The sequence below is a fragment of the Aulonocara sp. 'chitande type north' Nkhata Bay genome, linkage group LG20 (assembly GCF_057382095.1).
Source record: "Aulonocara sp. 'chitande type north' Nkhata Bay isolate Kocher_YH1m ecotype deep benthic linkage group LG20, A_spYH_male_GT1.1, whole genome shotgun sequence".
NCBI lineage: Eukaryota > Metazoa > Chordata > Actinopteri > Cichliformes > Cichlidae > Aulonocara > Aulonocara sp. 'chitande type north' Nkhata Bay.
The window spans coordinates 28336432-28357613 of record NC_141363.1 but is presented as its reverse complement, the minus strand read 5'-3'; the positions used below and the strand labels follow the sequence as shown (position 1 = coordinate 28357613).

The 21182-nt window shown below is 40.7% G+C and overlaps 1 protein-coding gene across 2 annotated transcripts; it reads right to left on the bottom strand.

The window, feature by feature from the left end:
* Positions 1-262: 262 nt before the first annotated feature.
* On the bottom strand, positions 263-20452 carry LOC147305849 (serine/threonine-protein kinase 38). 2 transcript variants are annotated; one of them, XM_086276746.1, is made up of 14 exons: positions 20300-20452; positions 11700-11837; positions 11203-11254; positions 10159-10281; positions 8763-8846; positions 8562-8685; positions 8076-8230; positions 7738-7849; positions 5580-5641; positions 4687-4804; positions 4470-4593; positions 4203-4298; positions 2794-2888; positions 263-2705 (listed from the first exon to the last, which is right to left on the bottom strand). In XM_086276746.1, exons 2-14 carry the CDS (start codon positions 11828-11830, stop codon positions 2569-2571), a joined length of 1413 nt encoding a protein of 470 aa, XP_086132872.1. In that variant the 5' UTR covers positions 11831-11837; positions 20300-20452; the 3' UTR covers positions 263-2568. The 2 variants fall into 2 exon arrangements, with proteins under 2 accessions (XP_086132872.1, XP_086132873.1); XM_086276747.1 differs by having other exon boundaries at positions 7747-7849.
* Between the last annotated feature and the right edge of the window lie 730 nt (positions 20453-21182).

The window sequence follows — 21182 nt, the reverse complement described above, 5'->3', positions numbered from 1 at the left end:
AGTAGCACGCTCCTCGGATAAAACGTAGCAGCTGATCCAGTGACAGGTGTCAGATGAGCCGTATCCTGCTCATATTTTGGAATAAGGCTGCAAATATGACGAGACACGGAACCAGTGAAGGGCTCTACATACTCTATGGCTGAAAAAAAAAAAACGACCAGTCTATGATGGAGCTTAGTGTCTGTGGTCTTTGCTTCGATTCTAGTTGTGCAAGACTTCTCGAAGAATATGCAGTATTAATACTGCAAACCTGGGCCCATAATACTCTTGCAAAATACTTTTTTTAATTACCAAGAGGTTCACTTCTTGGTTAAAAGTAGATAAATAAATAAAAATATAATGCTACAGAGTTCAGAAGCAATACAGGAAGTGCAGAATAATTAATTGTCAAATATTAGAAAACGTACAACAGCAAACAGTGGTATATAAATATTGTACATCCACCTTCTCCAAAGCCCTTATCTGACTCAGACGACATGCAGAGCATAATGACGAGCACAGCATCTGCAAACATTGCTGGTTTAAAAAAAAAAACAAAAAACAAAAAAAAAACAACCATGCGCGCGCGCACACACACCCAATAAAACAAGTCATTCTACATCAGTTTCTTTAAGCCACCACATCTACGGTTTGGTTAAAGCATGCAGAGCTGGAGCATCATAACAGACTGTTAAAAAAATGGAACCCAGCCATTCAAATAAAAGGAGCACTGTATCCTAAAATGTACTGAGATTTATCTACCCACTACCTGTATATACTATATTACATAGAAAAGTCAAATCTTTGATTTAAGACTCGCAGAAGACCATTCCAGCAGAAACATGAGAAACAAACCAAACATTTAGTTTTCACAAACCAGTCTAACATCCGTGATATCTTTGGATACAGCTTCAACTATACGAGCAGAGTTTCATCTTGGAAATATTACATCTGATCATTTAAAAACACAGCATTAATCTGATCAAAATACAATTTAACAACATTGCTAAGAGTTTGGAGTCGCTGAAGTTAAAAAGAGGGGGGGGGGGGGGGGGGAGGTCTACACCTCATTCAAACAAACAGCATTTTGAAACTACTGTGGCAAAAAGCACTTTCCCACAATTCCAAAAAAGTTCATTTACATTCACTTTAAATGACAGCATTCTGGATATTGTGTTCACTGAAGAATCATTCAGCCCTCAATGTGGATGGACCGACTCCCCACTGGTCCTGTCTGCTCTTTAGTGGAGACAAACTCATGTTCAAGCCATTTCACCACCTCTTTATCACATCAAATAGATTTCAAGCTGCAGCAAACCAGTTTGAAGGAAAATCAAACCAGTCCAAAGTGCTTTGAAAGCAGTGATAAGCGCAGAGGTGGCAAAGAACCATTAACAGAGCTGGAGCACAATCCTGGGGTCAAAGTGTTAACACCATTTAAAGCTACATATTAATGGACCAATAATCATGTCTTAAAACCCTCACTTTTATGCATAATACAAAAGTTTCTGAAATTGTTAACCGACTAGTGTCTGGTAACAACTAGTCAGTCGCACATCCATCATAAGACTGTTAGTCAATCACTCAAACAATTATTCATTCTTCAATTTAATCTTATAATCCATTTTAATTAAAATATATTCCCCTTTAACTAAAGATGCTTGCTGGTTGGCTCTCCTGAACATTTGTAACATTTGTCTCTATAACTCTGAAAACAAGTCACCAATTCAAAATGATTAGTTGCACATTAAATAATGAGCACAGCCATTAGTGGGCGTTTCCTTCCCCTGCCCTGTCAAACCCAAACTATTATTTTAAGCACGCAATATAAGGAGCTGGAGGCTTGATTATACTACAGCGACATCCACATCATTTAAGGTGCAGAAGGCAGACATGATGGGGTCAAATGTCACATGATCTGTGTGTGTTTGTTCCATAAAATTCATAATTCTCAAATATGCACGCTTTAACCTAAACAAGCACAACAGAGTTAGTGGAAGTGAAGAAATGGAGAGATCAAACATTCAGTTCAGTCTTTGGTTTGATCTTAAGAAGCCAGCAGCACTTTAGACAAGCCCAGAAAAAGGAAACATAAGAAGGGAATCCCTGAAAAGCATCTATTTCATGTCACGTGACGATTTGATGCCATCTTCAAGTTGACATGTTTAAAAAAATAATTTCAAGGAGGGGGATGTGCTGGTTTGGAAAGACAAGAGCACTTGGTAAGTCCAACAACCGTGTGCTCATTTTACACACAGGGAACATCAATGGTGCTATCAGGAGTGAAGAAAACCATCTGCAGCCACTGGTGGAAAATACAAGTGGACATATTATTCCCAGTTCAGTGTCATTGTGAGCAGGAAGTAGAGAAGTACCCTCGGAAGCATTAGATAGAGCGAACAGCTGCAGAATGATTGCAGCAGTTCCTACTAGTGAAACGAAACATTCCTGTGGAAAGCAACAGAGGAAAAGTAGTCCCCTTTTTATTTGCAAAGAGCTGTGTGACACCACACAGACAGTTCTTTCAGGACTCGAGACAGCTCCTTCAGGATTCATGGAGGAGTTGGACAAGCACCCGTGTGGTGGTGTTCATCTTTTCCCCGACTTCATGTAGGACGGGATGGCACCTCGAGCCGTCAGGCCTTCGAAGCGTTTGTAGGTGTAGTTTATGAAGACCCAGTCCTTGTTCTTCAGATCAGCTTCAGCCTGATTGGACACCTGAGTGGCTGGAGTAACACAACAAGTAGTAAGGCATTTTAATAATCTGAGATTTCACAACAAAGCATGAAATATTTGGAGCTACACTGTATGTACCTGTAGGTGTGAGGATATCTGAATCAGGGAATTCGTCAAAGTTTGAGGTGTCGTCAATGCTTCTGATATTTATGGGAATGGCAGCAGGCCTCTCCCTGGAAACATCAGTAAAGTTACAAAACGAATGTCAAAGTTTGCATTTGAAAACAGAATCAGCAAATTGCCTGAATGGCTAACGGTCCTCTCCACAAATCGCCGCATTACTTTGTTGGAGGGTTTTGTGTGTCCCAGTGATCCCAAGGGCCATGCTGACCTCTGGTAGGATCTCCCAAGGCAAACGATGAAGAGCGATTCAATTGACCCCTACTGATAAAAGATGACCAAGGCACCAGTGTACCCTGTCCGGGATAGAGTTACGGGGGCCCCGCCCTATGGAGCCAGGCCTGGGGAAGAAACTGGAGAGAGAGCGTTTGGTGGCTGTGCCCAGCTTGGGCTACCCTCTTTTAGGCCCAGCACCTACAGGTGGCGCAGTAGCATCAAATGAAGTGTGTGTGTCGGTGGCAGAGGCCCGAGGTCCGATCCCTAGATACAGAGACTGGCTATCGGGAAGTGGAACGTCAACCTTCCTGCGTGGAAGGAGCCTGAGCTAGCGTGTGAGTTTGAGAGATGTCGGCTCAGTTGCGCTAACCTCAACGCATGGCTTGGGCTCTGGAACCAGACTTGTAGAGAGGGCCTTGACTCTATTTCAATCTGCAGTCAAATATAAGGATGTCCATAAGTGCACATGGCACCACAACACCCTAGGGCACAGGTCGATGATCGATTTTGGAATTCTTTCATCGGATCTGTGGCTGTATGTTCTGAACCTTCACGTAAAGAGAGAGACTGACAGGGTGCACCCAAGTGTATAGTGAGGGATCACTGGGAACGTGTTGCAGAGGCCGAAAGTATGTCTGTAATCCCACTGACACGCTTTCTATAGAGGAAACAGCGTCTCGGGATGAGGGGAGGGTGACCCTAATCCTTGGCTGACATGCCTCTGAAATGTCACGTGGAGATCTGGGGAGGTGCCTCCGGACTGACAGACTGGGGTAGTGGTTCCTATGTTTAAGAAAGGGGACTCGAGCGCCTGCCTGTCAGGGAAGGTGTACGCCAAGGTTTGCCTGTTAGTCAAACCTTAGATACGGGATAAATAATGTGGGGTTTTTTGTCCTGGTCACAAAACAGTGGACCAGGGTCTTCATCCTCAAGGACATCTGAGGGTGCACAGGACTCCAGCCAGACAAAGATCATCTAATGAAACTCATTTTTAAATGCCTTCCTGTTGACCTGTAGGCACATTCACAACTCTCAGAGATTCTGGGTTCTTCTGTTTATGTTAAGTTGATTATTACAATTTAAAATGAAGACATTTGAGAATTCAACATGTCAGCACAACCATCTTTAACGTGCGTGGCAAGTATGCCCACCTGATATGGTCGTAGTCTACGCCCTCAAAGAAAGGATTGGACTTGATCTCCTCCACGCCCGAAGCCCCAATCCTGTGCTCCTCCTCACAGCAGAACCTGTAAACTCACGATCAGTTAGTACAATGCAATACAAACACCTCAGGTGTTAGAAGCCATTAGAAAGTTGACATTTTTGAAACCTCCATGGTCCGCATACAAAACAAGAGTGACAACAGCATGAACTACTATGACAGGATGGGAGATGAAGGAAAGCAGAGGTGCACTTGCCTGAGAATGAGGTCTTTGGCCTTCTCCGATATAGGCACCTCTGGAGGAAAGACGAGTGTTTCTCTCCAGTTCATCACTTTTCTGTACGTCTCCTGTGGCGTCTCTGAGCAAAATGGAGGATAACCTGCACAGACCAAAAAACAGGAATCAGATATTATAAAAGTCCATCTTATAATAACCTCAAAAGGTGAATAAGATTCATTTCCTGAAAAATTACCTATCAGCATCTCATACATGATCACACCCAGGCTCCACCAGTCACACAGTTTGTTGTATCCATTTTGCATGAAGACCTCTGGAGCAATGTAGTCCGGTGTTCCCACTGTGGAGAATGCCTGATGGATAAAGGAAGGGGGTCAATACATAGGATGAAAGGATGGGAAAAGCTACCACCTTTGTTTAAATGTTACACTTCCCACAGACAGGCTTCACAAAGACATTGCTTTGTCTGCACCGGGTAAGATCAAGATTTAACTCAGGGCTGATCTAATCAAAACAAAAGGAAGTGAGATTGTAATTCTAGCCACACAATGTCATGCTTCCTTTGTGCCATACATTTACATTATTATAATAAATGAATATGAGCTTTATATGTCGGTAACATGCAGGACTTTATTGACCGTGAAAAGCATAACACTGTGCTTTCATCCTTCAAATGCTGCTGTCGTCATAAGTTTCAAGAAGAGCACATTATTACACTTTTTCTGTAGATTCAATGAATTAATAGTTTAAATAATGAGCATTTCATTACAGCGGGGGCAGAGGAGTGAGGGGAAGACATGCGGGGTGGACTCGAACCCGGCCGTCCGCTCTCAGCCTTATGGCATGTGGTCGCCCGCTCCACGCACTGAGCATTTCTTTTTTACATTTCAAATTGTACAATCAAATACTCCCGTGGGTTTCTCTTTTTATTCACAACTAGTAACATTTGGCTCTGGGGTTTATCGTGAGCCCCTGACTGTGGCGCCATGTACGATTTCTAACAACTATCCCAATGACAAAAATATTTCCATTAACATTGTTTTTGTGGTGTTACCAAATCCAATCGAGCACAATACCAAATAGCAGACATTTTCTACACTTTCTAATCACATGTGTGTTCAAACCTACCAGCTGCCTCCTGTTCCTCTTCCAGGTCTCTGCTTTCCTCTTAGAGTTCATGTTCTGGGATGCTGTGTAGGCAAGACAACTCCATATTAAAAGCTACGACTCCATCACTGTGCATACAAACAGCGAGGCTCTCATCAGTCATTGAATACATAACATTTGTGCCACTGAAGGTGAGTGCAAGTCTTCCTCACGGTCAGGCCTGCTGTTTCAGCATGATGTCTATGATCACTGTGTGAACACAACTGTGAAAAGGCTGAGGTGTGCCAAACTATACAAGAACCAGACTGAAACCAGTCACAACAGCTCATGTTTTGAGGCTGCACTTCAGCCAATGCTTCAATACACAGAAATGTACCATCTGGAAAGTATCTGATTGCCAGTGGCTTAATTTGTCCAGCATGACAATGATTTCACCCACACTGCCAAAGCAGTGAAACCATTCTTGGATAGACAAACACACAATGGAATACACTCAGACTGGCCTGCCCAGATCCCAGCATTATGGAGGCAGAGTGGGATCACGCTGAAAGGATGATACAAATGGGCAGCCATCATCCAAATAAGAGCTTTAGAGTGTTCAGGAGAAGTACTCCTGAAGACTCCTTACAGAAATAATTAAAGAGCGAGAGAGAGCGAGAGAGAGAGAGCGAGAGAGAGCGCGCGCACCTGTGCTGAGGAATAAAAGTGTCCGACTTTCAAGTAAGGCTGCAGCGATTCATCAAGTATTTGGAATAATTCAACACATTTGGAGCTAAAAACAAACCTGCAATAGAAACGTATTTAGAAGCAGCGCGTGAATAAAACGTATAACGAGCCCACACAGCCGCTAGTTTTAAACAAAAACACTGATGAATATGATGCTGTCATAGTTTGATCACACACACACACAAACACAAAGAGGTGGAGTCCTTACAGACAGTGAGTGAAAGAAAGTGTTTGTCGTCCAAAACAGCAGCGCTGCTCCTGCGATCACCATTAAAACCTTTACTTTGAAAAAGTAAGTGTCCTTCATCAAAGCAGCTGATCAACAAACTCCAACATGAAGAAAAGCAAACTCAGCAGCTGCTGTTTGTTTCACACAGAAATCTGCAGTAAGCCTCCAGAGATTGCATTTAAACCTGCAGATGAACTGCTAACTTAGCCTGTTTGTACAGCAGCTGTCCTATTTGATGCCTGCAGCAAACGGGGGGAGTCTAAAGGGGGGCATTGGGTGTACTAAACCATATTAAGCCTTTGTAACACTTTTCAGATTAAAAGTGTTAATTGAAATGAATTAAACATTAATATTTAAAAATAAATAAACACCTTTTCACAAGCCAGTAAAACTAAGACACTGAGCCAAGCAATTTTAGGTTGTTATCAGAATGAATGAACATCTGCATCATAACATCTGTTTCAGCAGCACAGCAAACTGGCCTTCCTTCACTGCAGCCAGCACACGCTCCGTGTAAGGCTTACAGTCACTGGCTGCACACAAACCCACACACAAACACTGAACATGTGCACACCAGATACCTCATCCACGAGATAAAACACTGTCAGAGAGAACTTTAGAGCATTTATAGATTTTGGCACTTAAGGAAGTGTTTTCTTTTAAAATTTTAATGTAATATTTTATATAAAAACAGCCTAAGGGTTGAGTTAATGTTACAGTTTCTAAAATGGAAACCACTGAGCAGTTCATTTTAAAAGACCCGTGTTTATTCTCTTTGTATATTAAATATTTATTATTGCAAAGCTATTTCTTATACGATTCATCGATGGAATAATCGATAGATTACTCAATTACTAAAATAATCAATCGCTGCAGCCTGACTTTCATCCTTACTAGAACTGTACAAATTCTGTTGTGTGCACATTTTAATAAAAGTCTTTTGTACAGTACTGTAGGCCCAGATATTATAGTCACCATGTCAAATGTGACTGCAAACACTCAGACACTGTGTAGAAACATCCAACTTATAGCAGTATTCCTAGCAATCCTGCACATTTCCTGTCATCTGATTTATGGAAAACTGAGCAGAGGAGGAAGTCTGCTCACACTGACCGTGGTCAAACTTCTGAGCTGTGAGCACTGTTTTTAAGGAAACAAGTTAAATGCAAGCAAGTGACGGGGGCTGCATGCAAGCCATATTTGAATTAAATGAACTTTGCTGACTTTGCTTACTGAGGTCATTGGGCAGGCTGTGGTTCAGGTTCTTGTAGAACTCAGTCCGATGAGCCCTCTTTAAGCCTGTGCACAGCCCAAAGTCAGACAGCTTCACGTGACCCTGAAACCAAGAGCACAACATTACACATAGCAGCAAAGTATGACGTCATACCAGGGTCACAAAACCAGACGTGTGCCCCACTGTGACCAAAGGTCAAAGTTCCTCATAGATAAACAGACCAAACAGAAACTCAGTCTAGCTATGGTCACATGTTCCAATCATTTTAAAAAAAAATGGTGTTTCCACAGAAAACGTGAGTGTAGTAAAAACGAGAGCTCGGACGCACCCTGGAGTCCAGCAGCAGGTTGTCTGGTTTGATGTCTCTGTGGATGAAGCCCAACTGGTGGATGGAGTCAATGGCCAGCACCGTCTCTGCTATGTAGAACTGCGTAGCCTCTTCTGACAGAGTGTCCTTCTTCATCAGCAGGGTCATCATGTCGCCTGCACCACAGCAGCAGAGAACAGTCATTCTACAGGACGGATGAATACGGTTTCCAGCACATTTAAGCGGGTTTATTTTACTAATTAGCATCAACGTCTGTGCAATGCATCGAAAAAACAAAAACAAACAAAACACAGAGACATGAGAGTGTTGTTAATGTGAAGCAACAGGATGACTAGTTTTTTCCCCTAAACTGTTTTTGACTGTGAGTGATGAAATCATAACTGACTGCCAGACTTATAGAGGGGTGCAGCTACAGTACTATTGAAGATGACAACAGCATTCTTGTGTCACAGCAGTTTTTCATGCTGAGCAGCGCCCCGTTCGTACCTCCAGGTAGAAACTCCATGATGAGGTAAAGGTTCAGCTTATCCTGGAAACTGTAGAACATTTTGACCACCCACAGACTGTCGGCCTCGACCAGAATGTCTCGTTCAGCACGGATGTGACCAACCTGTACATGGACAGGAAGAAGGGGTTACACACAGATGTCAAAGGGCAGCACTCCAGGGTGTGTATCCTGTAGCTCACCTGTTCTTTCTCAAGCATATCAGCTTTGCGGAGGATCTTCATAGCATAAACATGACCGGTGTCTTTCTTCTGCACCAAGCGTACCTGCAAGTAGAAATCAAGAGTGCTCATCAAAAAGCTGATGATGGGTGTGGGAGCTTCTCCTGCCCAGAAGTTAGCCTCTCTTCTTCTTTCACTGATTGACTGCAGGATGGATGGAGAGGACTATGGAAACCCGTTTTTGCCACTAAAAAAAATGTATCCTTAACTCCAAATTTTGAGTTATTTTCTCAAAAATTTCACTTATTAACTCGAAATTTCGAGTTAGCTCTGCCAATCTGCGTGAACGAAGTCATTTTCTTGTTAAGAAGCATATGGCGCAGAGTAATGCGCACTCAAAACCGGACCGCAACAGAGTTTTCGAGAGTACGTTTGCTGATTTTAACGCCATGTGATTCAGCTAATAACACAAGGATTTCATCATTTGTGAAGCCTGGCTGAAAATACTCAGCAATTCATTCATGTGCATTCATGACTGGCTGTAATACTGGTAGCTTAGCTGTAGCAGTACTTGAGGGCTTTAACTTCCGGGTAACAAGGAAATGACATCATTAACGTAGATTACTGATTGGCAGAGCTAACTCGAAATTTTGAGTTACTTTTCTGAAAATTTCGAGTTAATAAGTCAAAATTTCGAGAAAATAATGTGAAAATTCGAGTTATGGATACTTTTTTTTTTTAGTGGTGGAAATGGGCTTCCATAGAGGACAGATCTACTAATGAAGCAGAGATTCTTTAAATGATGGAATTTTTTTTCTAATCAACCAGGTGAAGCGAGTGCACTACACTCTGCAGTGATATGCTGAGGGACCAGCACTGGAGCTAGTAACATGAGGAATCAGCAACATGTAACAGTCAAGACGTGGTTACTTGTTACATTTGGTTTTTTTAAATGCTGTAACAAAAAATATCTCAAATGTGGACAAAAATAAAGTATTTCTTATCTCATGTTCCGTTGGAGTAAAGTTCTATGTTCACTGAACCTTTAAAGCAACAGTTTAAATCAGAATGAGCTCCCCTCAGTCTCCTAGCATAGACCAGCTACAGTATCAGTTTCAAAATCCCATGTGGGCTTTTTGCCTAGCTATTGCATTCACAAGATTTTTACAAGACTTGACGTCTAACCTTCACCCTGAGGTTTAGGTCACCGACATTTAAACTCATCTGAAATTTTCAGCAGATACACCTACACTATCAATTTGAAACTTCGTCACCTCATTTTAGAGTTATTGCATTAGCAAACTTCAACGTGTACGTCAAAATTGTAATTGGTGCATTTCTACACAGTGATGAGCAGAGTTAGAATTGTTTCCGTTTTTTTCCATGTTTCAAAACAACAGCATCAAATGCTTTTTACCTCTCCGAAAGCTCCTCGGCCAATCACCTTCAGGGATTCAAAGTCCTCCAGACCCAGTCGAGTACGTTTCAAACGCAGAAATTCGGTCTCCTTCCTTGCATGCTCAGAGCGCCGGATACGTTTCTGCAGAGGACACAGCACTTTAAATACACTATACTGTTTAATTCACACTTCAGAGGTGTCTTATTTTAAAGCAATAATTAAAATTTACTGTTAAGCAAATTAAGATGTAAGAAAGAAAAATGACTTCCAACAGCCCAGCTTAGATTACTGTCTGGTGGATTTTCAGTGCTTCTAGCTAAAAGAATGAAGAACTGTTTACTGTTTAAGGGACTGCCAGTGAAAGTGGACGGTATAGCCATGATTTTTTAAACATAAAGCTCATTGTTGCAGCCCGAGGTAGCACAAAGGTGATCCCTTAGACTGGTTTATAGTTGAAATCCCCCCGTGTTATTGGTTCTGTTACCAGTTAGTTAACATAAACAAATGGAAGTCTACTGACCAAAAGCAACCAGACTCATTTTTAAAACTTTAAGTTCCGATTTCTTTTTTAAATGCAGCTACAGAGGCTGTTTGAGAGCAGGGCTCCATGCTGTAAATTAGCCTTTGTACATGAAGCGTTTCATGTCCACTGTGAGACTTTATTATACTCTGGAGCAGACACAGACAGCTGGAGATACAACAGCTGATTGGTTGTTCCTGTTACACTCTTTGAGTATAACATTTGAGTGCACTGATTCTTATATAGTGTTTGTCTACTCTCCCGGAGTACTCAAAGCGCTCTATACAACATGCCTCATGCCAATAACACTCATTCATACAAGCACTTTCTTCTATACTTTAGTGCTGTGTAGCTAACATTCATACTCAGATGGTTAGTATCTTGCCCAAGGATATTTGGCAATCCCTGGTAGGGCCAGGGATCGAACCACCAACCTTCCAATCAGTAGCTGACCTGCTCTACCTGACCTACACCAACACGGAGATTACACACACTGTGACATAAGTCTCCAGAACACACGGGTCAGTAAACACCTTACTCACCTCTTCATCAGCCAAGCCCTCCTGATCCATAACTTTCTCCAGCTTCTGCTGCCTGAAACCACAGCACAGCTTATTACTGGTTACAGGCATAAGTTATTATGTTTCTTTATTAAACACATGACAAACACAGAACAAAGCTTTAGTGCACTTTTACTACCCTATCATTTTCATATAGCAAAAACGTTCTGTACTAAAAATGCAATAAACCAGTCAGGACGAGGTTATGACTATACTGTACTGTGAATGTCACAACAGGAAGTGACCCCTCCTCAGTGTAATACTGACAGGAGCCACATCCTGATGAACCAAAACAAACAAAGTGGGTTGTCCATGCATTAGCCATCAGGTTCAGCTGTGCTGCGAATTCAGTGGTTAGTTGTTTTATTTGGAGGACAAATTAATCGGCCCACTGTTTTTTTTTGTAGCTCATAACTAAAGCTAAAATGGCAACGTTAGCCTTTGTTCATGTAAGAAGCACTAAAGCTTGTGAGCGTTACCTCATCTCTCTCTCCTCATGCTGAGCGATGAGGTTACTATAGAAGTTCTCCAGGGTCACTTTGGCCATGGTGACCCTCTCTTTGGTGTGGTTACTCATGGAGGGGTACGAGGTCTGGCTGGTCATTGCCATGCTTTACCTGAGACAATAAAAAGAGCAAAGAGTTGTGCACTGAAGGATGCAGAGAAGACATCTGCTCTATTAAAACATGTTTCGTGTTATGGTAATCTCAGATTTCCCACATCTAAAAATACTAAACTATGAAATAAGAAGACCGTTGGTCCACAGAAAGAGGAAGGAAAGTAGCAGGCTCTGCTGCCTGTGACAATGCTGCTATGAAGAAACAATGAGGAAATCTAACATGTAAAAAAACTGACACCAGACCAGAGGAGGATATTTTAAATATTATGTGGAAGGGCTGGGTTAGAGTTGCATTTAAGTCAGGAAATTGAGCAACTGTTGATTATTGTGCTTTAACACAACTGTGCAAAAGCCTTTTCCCACATGTCACTTTATGTTTTGCTAGGAAACAGTTTGGACCATTTGAACAAGCTTGAACAGTCATACTGATACAACCAGGTATCTATATTACCTTTGAAAACAGCCTGAACTCTCTTAAGCAAGCTTCCAACTATTTCTCTCAGTCATCTTCAGGTTTATCAGGCTTCCTGATGAATATTCCAAAAGCTTTCTTTGGATGATGTCTGCTAGTGATGTGCGCGACTAGTGGACTAGATGATCGTGGACGGTAGGGCAGGGCGATATGGCCAAAAATATATATCATGATATATATTTGAAAATTTGCGATAACGATATAATTTCTGCGAGACAAAATACAACTCCACAACTTTACTAACGCAAAAAAAAAAAAAAGCTCATCCATTTATTTTACTTAAACAAGCAGCTGGGTTTTTGTTTTTTTTTTGTTTTTTTAAATGTGCATTAAAGCTATATAAACATTTAACAGTGCAAACGCAAATTCCAAGTTTAACCAAAATGCATTTCCAGTAGAAATGGGCTGAGATATCCTGAGCATAACCATGTATAATATCCACTTAAGTTAAAAAAAAAAAGAGGTGCTTTGCTACATTAAACTGCAGTGTGCCAAATAAAAAAGTCAAATACGTATTTTTAGGGCTGCCACAAACGATTATTTTGATAGTCGACTAGTAGGGCTGCTGAATTAATCGAATTTTAATCACGATTACGATCTGGGCTTTCAACGATCATTAAAAATGACTGCGCCGATTATTTGCACCTCCCTCGTGCTTTACTCTCGCGCTGCTTGGGCAAATCAAGCGCACCTCTCTGCATTTCGAACACGCGTCACAACAATTAAGAGAACCCAAGCAAAGCTCGGAAAGCTAAGCAGAAGTTATTTGGAGAGGAGAGAGTGACTGCTGTTGGTTGAAAAGAGAGGTATAAAAAAAAAAAAAAAAAAAAAAAAACAACACTTCAGTGGTGTGGAAACATTATGGGTTCGCGGAGTTAGACGTGGATCAAGTAGACACAGTGTGTAAACTTTGCTGCAGTGTAGCTGGACCACAGAGCAACACTGCAAAGTTAACTAAACATAGATGTTTAAATTTTTCATTTATTTCTTATATTGCAAACATTTGCACTGTATTTGCAAAGTATTTGCACACTATTTTATATTATTTTTTTAAAGTCATTATTCAATACATTGTTATTGTTAACCCTTTAAAGCCGGTCAGAGCAGCACGCTCCGTTTTGCGTAACTATTTTTAAATCCCTGTAGAACCGGAACCGCGCAAGCTAGCGCAATAATTTTTTTGCATATGAAACCGGAGTTGTTGTACTTACATCTTATGCCATCAGCTTGTCCTCGGTCACGGTTTCCTTCCACATATAGCTTTGCAAAAATTTTATAAAAAGCGCTTGCAGGAACAAAAACATAATATTCCAGAAACACGCTTTGCCGATCCGATCAGCTGTTCGTAACACTTCCCACATTGAAAAAGACGTCAGCGCGAACTATCGCATGTCCGCCATTTCCTGCCCGAAACCGGAAGTGACGTCATTTTCGCGGAAAATGTAGGTTTTTTACTTGTAGGCCTTAAAAGCCTATACTGGTGTTTTTATAAGTCATGTTTGACTCTATACTTTTCTGAATAGTTTCTGGGATGCTTAGAACTTCAATTGCACTGCTGGAAAAGTTTATTTTGATGCACCTGCTGTTTTCTTTGCACATTTGCATCATAGGATTGTTTTTCCTGCAGTATATAAAAATTGCTATATCTCCAAAAAAAACTATGAAGACACTCAAAATAAATTTCCTGTTGTTGTAAACTATTTTTTGCAACTTTTTTGTATTTAAAGTTTTGAGGGATAAACCTCTTAAATTTCTCTAACTAGAAATGTATGTAAAAAAACAAAACAAACGATTTTCAATTTTTTTGTAGTTTATTGCACTTTTTTGCAATTAATGTAGTTACTGTGGACTTAATGCATACATATCATTAAAATATGGGTTATAACAGTTGTATTGATGTATAGCAACTTGAAATGCTCCCACAAATGGCACTACAACATGTAAAAAAATAATATAAGCTCTGGCGGACTTGGTTCTATAGTAGGTCTTAAAGGGTTAAATAAATATCGTCAAATAATCGAGATCTCAATTTCAGTGAAAATAATCGTGATTATCATTTTTGCCATAATCGAGCAGCCCTATCGACTAGTCACCGATTATTTTTGCGATTAGTCGACTAATCAGATCATGCATCCATTGGACGTAAAACGTACAGCTTATTGCACCAGCAGCATCTGCTCTTATATAACTATCATTAGCTTACAGCTTTAAGTGTTTAAGGTCTGTGCTAACTAAAAATAAAGACAAGATGATAGTTTATTACATTTTAATGAAATTTGCAGATTGTTTCCGTGAAGTTTAATAAACTCCTTGCTATCTAAAATATAACAGGACACCGGAGTATATTCTCGAGCATCTCACACTTCTGATAATCAGTTGTCTGCTTGATTCAGCTGTGTAAAAACTTTAATCTCAGACAAACCGATTTACTCAGGAACAAATAAAACACTGGAAAAAGCCAAACAATAACATTTTTAAATGGTAGACGGCCTGCATTTGTATAGCGCTTTTCTAGTCCATAGGACCCCAAAGCGCTTTACACTATTCAGTCATTCACCCATTCACACACACATTCACACACTGGCGATAGCAAGCTACATTGTAGCCACAGCTGCCCTGGGGCGCACTGACAGAGGCGAGGCTGCCGGACACAGGCGCCACCGGGCCCTCTGACCACCACCAGTAGGCAAACATGGGGTTAGTATCTTGCCCAAGGATATTTGGCATGCAGCCAGGATGCAGCCTGGGATCGAACCACCGACCTTCTGATTAGTGGCTGACCTGCTCTGCCACCTGAGCTACAGCCAGGTTTAAGTTATCTAAGTGACTTATATATGTTTAACCTGAGTAGCGAAAGATGGCGGTGGGTTTGAAAACTATTTGCCGGGAGTCCGGTGTTCTCACCGGCTCTAGTGAGCCTTGCCCCCGGCGAGCTATCGAGCTAGTGGGTAACAGATGTCTCCGAAAACGTCGGAGCGCTTTTGAAAATATGTGTTCTTGATAAACTGAGCAGATATTTGAGGTTTACACAGCTACATTCTCGCCTGAAAATATGTTAAACGTTTATTTTGTGACCCAGAAAGAATAATAAGAGTAATATTAAAACTAACTAGCTGCCGCCATTGTTGGAAACTGAGCTGGGCTGCGCTATAAATTCTGGGACACAGCTTCTTCTTCTTCTTCTGGGTTTAACGGCAGCTGGCATCCTTGTACACGCAGTGCTGCCATCTTCTGTTTCAGTCCGTTATTACACTCTTAAATCCCACTACTTATTCCTGCGTCTTTTGTGACCTTACAAAGCTTCAAACGACGCGTCGACTATTAAATCAGTCGTCTGCGATTTTGATAATCGACATAATCGTGACTAGTCGACTAATCATGGCAGCCCTAGTATTTTTCGGACTATAAGGTGCACGGGGTTATAAGGCACATTAAGCGAAACAAAGCAGTCAGATAAATCAAACTTTATTCAATTCATTCTTCTTGCTTCCTCCACTTCTGTACCATTGATTCGTTAATGCTGTATTCTATCACAGCTGCTCTATTCCCATGTTGTTGTAGTATATTAATGACTAACTTCGTATTGTGGCTCAGAATAGAGCTGCTCCTCTAAGGAGACAGGAGGCAGTCGAGGAGGTCGCCTCCTGGGTAAAGTATTCCAAAAAAATCCCAAAATCCCGAACACCGCTGAAATGGAGCCTCAAACCATGACAGACACTCCACCGTGTTTACAGTTCGCTGTAGACACTCTGAACAACTATTTCTTTAGATTCATTGTACAATCAGACTTGTTGCCACTGATTTTTAGTCTAGTTTTTGTGTAATTTGGCACAGCTCAGCCTTTTCTCCATGTTTCCTTTACTTGAGAATGGCTACTTGACAGCCTACTCTTTCATTCATGCCTGTGCATCTCGCAGGTGCTATGTTAGGGCTTTGGTAGGTCTTTTAGATAATGTTCATCTGTAGACAGTTTTGTCATACTGGGGTTTTTTTTTGTGTGTCTTATCAAGTTTCCTCAAATTTTTAAGGAAAATCTGCAAACCTCGCTGAGATTGTGAGTTTTTGAGAATCAAAAGTCAATCAAAAATACTATTTCATTCCTGCCAAACTGTTATGGCTGACGTACAGCTAAAGAAGAAAATAAATCATACATTTGTGACATAGGCTGCTAGTGGAAAAAAAAAAAAAAAAAAAAAAAAAAAAGAGCCATACAATTTAAAATTGCATTCAAGTTGTTTGGTATGTGTAGATGAAACACTGGTTCATCCCTTTTGTTTATGATTGAATGATTCATAGGTCAGTTTGTGACACACTGGACCTAAAAAAAAAAAAAAAATGCAGCTAACATGTTTCATGAATCACTGTTATGACCTGAAATCCAAATATAAAACTGTCATATTCAAATGTCATGCAGCAGTTATATACAACCATTTATATTAAAATGCATTAAAATGCTGACAATGCCTTGTGAGTTTTTGGGAAACAAAAGAAACAACTAGACTGCACACCAACTACACACTCCAAACACATTAAATGTCACAAATCTCGCCACTGTCACAACTTTCCTCAGCAAACAAATGTCACATAATTTATTTGTTGGGTTTGCGAGCACAATCAGCTTGCCTCCAGTATTTCCTTAGACTATCGCCTTTTTATTGTTTCTTTCTGCGCGTATTATTAGAATCAGGATTGTCGTTATTTAGCCAAGTTTGTGCACACGGACAAGGAACCTGACTCCAGTTCACACTTTGCTCTTCTGCAAGGAAGAAGACTCTAAAGATGTAAAATTATTGCATATACTGCTTATTTATTTATTAATTTATTAATTAGGGATGTTCAACGTTTCCTCAGATCTCTTAGTCTACTACACGAGGAAAAAATTTTTTGACTAACTGACTAGTCTAAAAACCAAGAAACACGCAGGTATTAGGTTGAATTTGATACGCAAGTAATGGAAAGTGTCAAACTAACAAAGGCACCTGACACCATGAATCACATTCTTCAATAATGAATCATGCTGCTTAAATGCACAGCACCTCACATCACGCCTTGCCAACACTGCACACTTACTGCAGACCGACAACGCAGAAGAAAAATGATGAAAACAAATCGACGTTTAACATGACATGAAAACACAGAACGCGTTCACGCATTACTAAAATATGACATCCGAAAAACGAATGAACTGTGTAGTGTGGTGCTTAGTGCTGTGCACACTGTTTGAATGTTCATGACAGCCACTGAATTAAAAGTTTAAATCTAAAATAACAAAATAATAAATCATCCGCTTATCTGATGTCGGGTTGCAGGGCAGCAGGGAAGCCCAAATCTCCCTCTGCCACCTCCTCCAACTTATCCGGAGAAACATTGAAGAGTTCCCAGGCCAGCCAATCGATATAAGCTTCCCAGTGTGTCCCAGGTCTACGCTGCGGCCTCCTCCAAGTAGGACATGCTTGGTCTAAACACTTTACCGAGGAGGACACAGCTTTAGCCGTGTCCTTTCAATGTGGAGGAGTAGTGGGTCTACTCTGAATCCCTCCCAAATGACTGAACTCTTTATCTGAGGGAGAGCTCATCCACCTTTTGGACAAAGCCAATTTGTATCCGCAATCTAATTCTAATATTGTTAACAAAAAGATTACGCCTACATTTACAGATTCATGGTGTTTCTCAACAACAATGTGTCATCTGGAGGCAGATGGCTAACATTCATGACACAATAATATATCGAATCGTTAGTCTGCCTGCCTGTTGATTCTTGCACTCTCACTACGATCAGCTGATTTCAGTTTGGATATGGACATTAGCTTTATTGCACAAAAGGATGAGAGCGCAATGGTAAAGTGGAGGACAGATACAAATCCCTCATACTGTTAACACAACTTTGGCTCTTTGAAAGCACCTGCACAGCAAGCATGCTAACGCTAAGCCGAGAGCCCACAGTGATGTTAAAGCTGAGTAAATGCTGACCCCAGACCAGCACCGTGATAAAGTGAGCCACAGCTGAACATCAACAGGTAACAAACTGATGAACAGCCAGGCTGCAGCTTCCGTTCTACCTGTTCATGTTCCTACAGTAGAATCTCTGTGGATCACTTTAAAGTGTCTTATATTTGATTTGTGCCATCAGCTCTGTTTTCATACCTAAATGCTCTGAGAAAGCTCAGGTGTGTCCTCATTAGGACAGGGATTTGTGTTGGTTGTAGCCTCGGGTCTATATTGTTAATTGGTCATTATGAGACAGTATTTCAGATCATTCAACATGAAAGTAATGTAACAAATCCTAGGTGTAATCAAGTAACCTACTGCATTACCTTCAAGGAAAGTGTTCTGTGTAATATGTGCATTAATTACTTATTTGAGTAATGACAGGAACACTGATCACAACAAAGAGTGGCAACACCTCCAACATGCACAAACATGCAATTCATTTGCATGAATATGATGACTTTGATATGCTGCTTAGAGATGGTGGTGACTCAAAGTGGAGCCAATGAGAATTGATAAGTGATATCTATAATGGAGTAGAAACTGCTCACTTCTTCCCCATCCCTGATGATTACAGGACCAGTGCTGCTGTTTTGGATGCTGGAAACATGTTTCTCACTCAGCGTCTCAGTAACAGCTCAGCCTCTTTGCTCTTAGTGGTGTGCACGCTCCATGTGACAACATCATATTCACTATGTTATCAGTGTTTTTGTTTATAACTGGGGGCTGTGTGGGCATAATGTTGTTATTCTTTTTATTCACACGCTGCCCCTAAATACTGTTGCAGGTCAGTTTTTAGTCGCACATGTGGGTGAAGCACTCATGCTACAGAGTGGCACATCATTGAAGCAAAACCTTTTACAATTGAATTACTTGATGAATTGTACACTATACTGTTACATAGTTTGTGACAAAGGATTCAAATATGTATAAAGAAGGAACTTATACATTGGACTGTTTAACAATTTGTTAGGAAAGCACACAGGCTTCCACTGTGGGAAATCAGCACATTTCCAACCTCCAAACCACCACTAATCCCTAAGAACCACAAGTATTATCTCACCAAGTTTATAATGGTAGACTGACAATGTCATGATCCCCTGCAGCCTGTACAGCTAACATTAGTAACTTTAGTTACATTTGGTGCGTGGGAGAGTAAATTATTTTTTATGTGTAGTAAACAAATTCTATGAAATTATGAACCACGTAACACAATTAGAGAAAAACAGGGGGGGCTATGTCATGTTTTGTCAGACGTTTATGACGTTTCACTGAAGTCCACACCGTCTGCCTTTTTCCGCAAGTTGCATCTGCTCAAAGTTTTATGATCTCAGATAAACAAGTGCATTAAAAGAGGAAATAAATAAAACGCGACGGTCAAGAAATAGCATTTAAACCCGACAGGAGCCAACAACACGTAGTTCCGGACGCACGCAGTGCCGAAAGAGTAAAGTATTACGGATAGAGAATGACTTAAGCCAACACTCACGATCCTTCCTCATTCTCTTGAAGTTTAGAACTTTAAATTTACAAAGTTTCATTAATCTCACTCTACTACACTAACTTGCTATCATTAGTTAGCTAGCTAGTTTGCTATTAAAGTTCCTGCCAGCGTAAAGTCAGCGAGGGAAAACATAAGCGATACCCAATACTTCCTTCAAAATAAAACGGCCCTTTTTCGAGGAAATGTTTCGCCTCAGCTTTGAATGTATGCGTCTTTATTTTTTTAAAACCTTGACCAGAAAACACCGGCCTTCGTATCCACTGCTTTACAACTTGACTTGAAGTTCTCCAAACCAAACAGCTAAGTGAAAGTTAGCTAGTTAACGTTAGCTACTTATCTGCTCAAAGCGCCCCAGTCGTTTGTCACAAGTACAATAAGGAACAAAAAAACATATTCGTTACTTGTTTCACAAGGCAGCGAAAAAAAGAAAGCAGCTACTACAGCAACTTGTCGTCGTTTAATTCCACGTTTTTAGAGTTACTCTTTGTTCGCTTACCTTGGTCGAAGGTGCGGTAGCTGTCGCCTCTTGCTCTGCTTTGCGATGAGCGTTGCGTCACCAGCAGTTTGAACTCAGCGGACACCTAGCGGCGCATCATGCCCTCCTCCGTGAGCCAGCACAGGAAAGAGTGGATTTCTCCACTGCTCGTCACATACATGACACTTTGAGCGTTCACTCAAACACGTGGCGACATGTTAATAATTTGATTCTCATAAGACGACCGAGAAACAGCTCAACGGCATTACTGCACTGTACTGTAAGCTAGCAACATTATTTGACAGCAGTAACAAAGCTCTTTATAGAAAATAACAATTTTAAAGGAATATAAAAATAATAATACACATTTAAAGGAAATCAAGAAAGCTTTAAACTCAGCAAACAATAAAGTTACAGCTATAAAATAATAGGCTATTCTCTGCATAAAGAGAAATGAGTGGCCTCAAGTTTCGCAATAATATTTATTTTTGCTCTGTCCGGTATTTAAAGACTCCCTGTGGCCTCTTTTGGATCCTCAAAGTCCAATTTCAGGATAATGTATTGCTGGTAATGCTGGGAAAAGTTTCACACAAGTGTAAATGGATAATTAAAGATTCATAGTTAACTGTATAATTAACCATGAAAAAGTTCGGCTGCAAAGTTTTATTAGAAATCAACCAAGAGTTATTTTTAGGTTTAGTATCACTCACAGCACATGTATGTAGGGTAGACCTCTTGTTACACTATCTACGCATGAATTGCTAATAATTGATAAGTCTTTCAATAATCATTTCTTCATTAAATCAGAGCTTAAGGTGCTGCCTCCAAATGGGAAATGTTTTCATTTTTGCATTTAATTGGAACTAAAAGCCATTACCGTCAACAACAGTCTGATACATTGTAT

Coding starts and splice junctions, on each gene's coding strand:
- LOC147305849 (XM_086276746.1), bottom strand. CDS start 11,830: ATGGCAATGACCAGCCAGACCTCGTACCCCTCCATGAGTAACCACACC. Junction 4,805..5,579: donor AGAGGAACAGGAGGCAGCTG/GTAGGTTTGAAC, acceptor TTTATCCATCAG/GCATTCTCCACAGTGGGAAC. Junction 4,594..4,686: donor CATGTATGAGATGCTGATAG/GTAATTTTTCAG, acceptor TGGTCTGTGCAG/GTTATCCTCCATTTTGCTCA.